Here is a 6000-nt window from a genome sequence, read left to right on the forward strand (position 1 = left end):
CCTCTCCTTTCTATGCAGCCCTAAAAGTGGGGGTAGCTAAGCTGTGCCACCCCACCCCCCAGATCCTGTTGGACTCTCCCATTGGGAGCTTAGCAATGTCTGGATGGCACATGGTCAAAGAGGTCAGCCCTAAAGGAATCCAACCCTTTAGGAGATTCCTGATCCCAAGGGGGAAATCCTGGCCAGGCACCTTCATTGCTTACCACATTACTAATCCAGCTCACCCCATTTGTCCTGTCTGCTTGCGCTAATCCAGTGGGAGTCCCCGCCCCACTGTGGTCCAAGGGCAGAGGGTTGTGGGTTTTCAGTGTCTCCTGCTTGGCTCCCGTGGGCTTGTGTTCAGGCTCTGTCTGTTGTACCTGCCAGTTCCCTGATACTCTCTCTCTGTCCTGTCTCTGTCATTTCAGACCAGGGCGTCACTGACACCAAACCCACACCGGTAAGGACGGAATCATGATATTGAAGTCCGTATCATGATATTGGTTTCATAATTTTTGACCTGGCAATATCTTGCAAATCATGACGTGTGTGTGTGTGTGTTTGTGTGTGCTATCCAAAAATCACAATGTGGGGGAAACCGTGAAGTCAGCCAATGCCTCAACATAGCTCCATCCTTATTTCAGACATTGTGATATATCGGTACATTGCGATGTTTAGCTGGTGATATATCACAGTGCTGAAAACCAGATATCGCCCAGCTCTAGAGAGGTCTGGGGGCTTCCTGAGCCCATTCCCAATCCTGGAACAAGGAAGCAGCCCCAACTCTTTCACCTGCTAACAGCAGCTTCATCTGCAGAACGTAGCAATGTGACAACAACTCAAGTTCTTAATGGGGACAAGAAGTTTGGATTGCCTTAATGGTGGCATCAGTCCTTCATTAGAGATTTCCAGGCAGAAGCTGCACTGGTCCACCTAGCATAGATGCTGTAGTAGTGGATTTCTTGCATCAGCAGGTCGTGGGATGGATGACCCCCGAGGTCCCTTCCAAATTTTCAGAAGCATTATCATGCTTAACAAACAATCTGCCTCTCCCCACCCTTGTGTTCTGGTCACTTGGTATCCTAGCCCTAATGATCCAGGATTCTGGCCTGAGAGGTGAGTGGACTTTGGTACCCGTACAGCCAAACTACCCTGGGGATGTCTTGCTTGCTCCAGGGTAAGTGAGGTAAGTCTGTACAGTCTGCTGGTCAACGTAGAGTTTAATTTTACCACGCTTCTAGCACCTCCAAGGGAATTAGATGTGTCTCTCTCAGAGCAGGAGGAGAGGGCTCCCTAAAGGGGAACTAGGAGCTAGTTGCTAGGAGATTCATCAGCTTCTCTTTGGCCTCCACCTCACCTGTTTGGAACGGCCTCCCCTGGGAGGTGTTGGACTCTCCTTCCCTGGAGGTTTTTAAGCAGAGGTCGGATGGTCATCTGTCAAGGATGCTTTAGCTGACATTCCTGCGTTGTGGGACCCTTGAGGTCCCTTCCGATTCTACAATTCTGTGATTCTGTGATCGCCACCTTTTAAAATGGACCTGCTCATGTGCAGTGGGTAGGGGACTTGGGGCTCAGGTGGTGCTGGCTAAAGGCTGAGCCACAATTACTTTTTGCCCTTCTCTTTCCAGGCACAGGTCCACGCTTTAAAACTTGAGCTCCTTTCTTTTGCCCCAGAGCTTTCCCCGCAAAATCTAACTATTTGAAGCTGAAGCGCAACAAATGGCCATTCAAGTTTTCTGTGGGTTGCCATTTGCTCCAATTCAGCTTTAAAGAGCAGGTTCTTGTGCAGAAAGCTATGGATCAAAAAAAAAAAAAAAAGGATGCTTGGACACAGCTTTATAGTGTGGACTGTTCCTGGAAAGCATGGAGGAAAAGTTAAGTGTGGATAAGCTGTAAGTGTTGGCCAGCAGAGGAGGAAGACCAGAGCAAAACAGCCAGAAGCAAAATACAGAGAACCTAGTAAGCTTAAAAGTAATCTTAACTGCGCAGATGGTTAAATTCCAATGAAATGAAATGTGTTTCAAAATATCAAAATAAGAATTTAGTTCTTGGCTGTTACCCTGGTACTTTTATACTCGCTGGCTAGATCACTGGAAGTTTGATGTTTCCTGAGTAACAGATTGATTATCGATTGCATGCTTTTCCTTCTAACCTTGCAAGTGAAAAGGCCTGCGCCTTGTTGTGTGCTGCTGTTTGCTTTTCTTAATTCCAATGAAAGCTGGAGATTCGGGGAAGGGCCTTTCAAGATCCCAGGAGGGGCTGCTCCCCCCACAGGCCCACCTGTGGCAAGGGCCCTGCCTTCGAACCTTCCTTTGCTCCCCCTGACTCCTTCTTGTGGTCTCTTGCAGGGTGAAGAGGACATACAATATTCAACACTAGCCTTCAAGGCCAACCACCCTCCTCAGCCACAGCCAGCGGCTGCCCGGCCTTTGGAAAGCAACATAATATACTCAGAAATCAAGAAGAAATGATCAGAGATGAATCTCCCCTAATGGGCTCACCAGTGCAAACATCCCCTATGACTCACCTCTGCTTCATTTGCCTGGATTTTATTTTGGTTGGGGGGGGTTAAAAAAACTGTTGCCTCTTCTGAAGATAAGACTATCGGTCCCTCCCTTACACACACACACACCACTCAAATGGTTCTCCTCTACCAACCTGAGCTGAAAACAAAAAAAGCAGAAGTTTGTCTCCACGCCCTGCCACCTTCTGTAATTGAGGCCAGGGTTTGGCATGGAACCAAACCGTTTGAAAGCAGGCCTTTCTTCCACCCACCCTGCCGTGGCTGGCATGCATGACAAGAGGGAGGCTGTTTCATCCTCGGATCTGTGTGGGGACAAACTAGAAACATTTTAGATACCTCTTTTCCCTTTCACTCTCTCTCTCTCTTCCCATCCTGCTATCGTTTCGCTTCCTGGCTGTGCCAAACCTCCCCTCTTTCTCCTGTCCCTCGGGTTGTGGTGTCGCTAGGCAGCGGTGTGGCTGCTGTTCCCTCAGGCCTACCCCAGACACCACAAGCCCTCCCTGAGGGAGATGGATTCCAGGCACCGGCGAAGAAAGAACTCGATATCCGGGAAAGTGTGCACTGGGAAACAGGCTGGTGTGGCAGCTGTGTCCAGGGCCAGCCTGGACTGGAGAGGACCTTTGCTCCTGATGCCTCCCATCTGACTCCAGATACTTCTGAGCTTAATTCTTTTTTGAGGAGGCATAAAACTTGCTTGGGGGTCAGGCCAGACCCGTGGACCCCTCTTACTGTCCAGAATGAACTGGCAACATCTCAACAAGACAGCAAACACCCTTTGCCCTGCAGTCTGGCTTTCAGCTTCAGCTATTCTTTTGCTCATGTGAATTTGAAAGTGCCCTATGTGTGGATATGGAACTCGGGGTGACATGTGGTTGGGAGGGAGGATTTGTGGTGGCAAAGCCATAATTATTTCCCCTCTACCTTGTAAGGCCACCGGTCATCCCCTCTCCACCACCACCACCCTATTTCTCGTGATTAACCACCAAATTCAGTCTATAACAGAAGGAGCAAGATGCTTTTGCAGAGCAGATTGGTTAAGCACATCAGGCCTGCTATAGAACATGGGGTGAGTTGAGGCATCTTGAATAGATTCCCTTCCATGTTTCTCTAGCTACGTGGTGTCTAGAAATGGAAGAGAACTGTGCCAAATGTCTGGAGGCTTAGAGCACTGGATAGGGGTTAGGAAGCCACCACTCGTGGAAGAGGAAGAGATCCGATGTCTCCCCGTGTCCCCTGGGCGACCACAGAGCCAGTGGGCAAAGCACTGGGGTCGGTTGCAAGAACCATGACGCTCGCTGAGCAGCCTTGAGCAAGTTAACTACCCCTCAGACTAACCTCCTTTGCAGAATCGTTGTGGGGCTACAGTGAGATAAGGCTATAACAATAATAATGCCTCAATCCTGGAGCCAGCAGGAGGGGGGGGTCTCAGGAGATTAATTTATTTTAATTGCAGGTGTAGAATCAGGGACAGGGGGTTCTGCATTCTAGATTAGCTCAACTCCCACGCTGCAAAGAAATGTCTCAGAACAGGCAGGCGAACTGCAAAATTCAACGAAGTGTGGCGAGGAAAATGGAGGAGGGCGCTTAGCAGCGAGCTGTTATCCGTTTTGCTTCAAACATCAGCACCGGTTTTGCAACTAGCCAGCTTCTAGCTAATGGGGCAGACATGCCGGGCACTGTTGATGTTAGCCTGAGCCAAAGGCAGACCTCGTAAAATCTCTGATAGGAACGAGAGGGGAATCCCGTGCCTTCTGCTCCCTCGTTGTGTTGTTTGGGTGTACGTTTTCCTCCTCCTCCACCCCACGCCGAAAGTTTGTCATCTTTGACTGAGAGTGCCCCTCTGCTGCGATAGCATCTCGTACACTCTGGGCCTCGCTAATCGCTGGGTGTGGCTGGAAGACTGCATGTATTCACGTTAAGCTTCAGGACAGAAGGACAATGGAGCAGTGTTTGGAACAAGCGCAGGGCTCATCATGCCCCAGTTAACCCATGCGTCGTTCTCCCATCTTGAGGAGGCCTGGCACAGTCGTCTGCAATGAAGGAACCCCCACAAAAGAAAGCTTGTCTCCCTCTTGCATCCAGTTGGCACCGGGCCTTTGGGATGATTACTCGGTGTCCTGCGGGACAGGAGAAGCAGCGAAGGCCGCTCAGATCTGAGTGAGAGTGCAAAATTGGAGATGGAACGCAAAGCTGGTGATTGTGGAAATTTGGGCTGTCATTATGGTTGTAAAATGATGAATAATTTTGTTTTTAATAATAACGATAATAATAAATTGAGAATGGAAAAGACTTTTGTGTACATTATGGAGGGGGAGGCAGGACCAGCCCGCCCATGAGGCAAGGATACCCAGGGGCAACAGATCCAGCTTTCAAGGAATGTATCATCTGCTGTTACTGCTCCAGCTGCAGCACACCCCAAATTCAGTGGCCTCTTAGAGAACAGGAGGTGCTGCCGGTCTCCTTCCCTATGCTTGTTCCTGATGAAGGTCTTTATTCCCACCTTGTTCCTGATGTACATCTTTACTCACCCCTTCTTCCCTGGCCGGGGAAGGGACACCATTTTGTGGTTCGCCTCAGGTGCCAAAATGTATTGGGGTAGCCGTAAAGGTAAAGGGACCCCTGACCATTAGGTCCAGTCGTGGCCAACTCTGGGGTTGCGGCGCTCATCTCGCTTTATTGGCCAAGGGAGCCGGCGTTCAGCTTCCGGGTCATGGCCAGCATGACAAAGTCGCTTCTGGCAAACCGGAGCAGCACACGGAAACGCCATTTACCTTCCCGCTGGAGCGGTACCTATTTATCTACTTGCACTTTGACGTGCTTTCGAACTGCTAGGTTGGCAGGAGCAGGGACCGAGCAACAGGGACTCACCCCGTCGCGGGGATTCGAACCGCCGACCTTCTGATCGGCAAGTCCTAGGCTCTGTGGTTTAACCCACAGCGCCCCCTGCATCCCGGGGTGGCCCTAGGGGGAAGCAATAGGATCCTGTAACTTGACAGGGGACAAAAATAAGAGTTTTCTTGTTCCTGGGCCTTTAGCAACAGTTTGATCAGCTGAAACTGGGCAGTGAAGCTTTTCACTCACATGATGACATGCAAATGAATCTCTGCAAATCAGGCTGCTGCTAAGAGTAACGGAAGCAGCAGCAATGCAGCAGGAAGGTTTGGTGAGAATGTGTCAGGCAGGCTGGCTTGCACAACTCGTGACCCATTAAGAATAGTGGCCCGCCTGGAAGCTAGTTAACCTGCATTTACTGCCTGCCTGAGACTGCAGACATGAGGGAGCGGTGAGATAGCATCTCTCGCGCTCTTGCAGGACACAATGCATGGGTGTTAGATTGCATAAGCCTTTGTAGCTCGGACGTTTTATGGGTCGGGTGTGCAGTGGAATTCTGCTTGATCGATCTACCAGGCAAACCTTTCCCCCCACTTCCTGGCTGTCCTACAGCCCATATATGCAGCTTGTCTTGCAAGGTCCCTGGTCTCTAGAATGTGATGCCA

At 50.1% G+C, this 6000-nt stretch overlaps 1 protein-coding gene across 1 annotated transcript in view; it reads left to right on the forward strand.

Moving 5' to 3' along the window:
- Window positions 1-4790, forward strand: part of LOC309537576 (uncharacterized protein) — a gene marked incomplete at its 5' end in the record, with an annotated part of 73642 nt that extends 68852 nt beyond the window's left edge. Inside the window, 2 exons of the mRNA XM_082232473.1 lie at window positions 408-439; window positions 2328-4790. Of these exons, the coding sequence (XP_082088599.1) occupies window positions 408-439; window positions 2328-2450 (155 nt within the window). The 3' untranslated portion in view covers window positions 2451-4790. The remainder of the gene's footprint in view (window positions 1-407; window positions 440-2327) is intronic.
- Window positions 4791-6000: the final 1210 nt, after the last annotated feature.

The sequence above is a fragment of the Podarcis vaucheri genome, assembly GCF_965113315.1.
Source record: "Podarcis vaucheri genome assembly, chromosome: 7".
In the NCBI taxonomy this organism is placed as follows: domain Eukaryota; kingdom Metazoa; phylum Chordata; class Lepidosauria; order Squamata; family Lacertidae; genus Podarcis; species Podarcis vaucheri.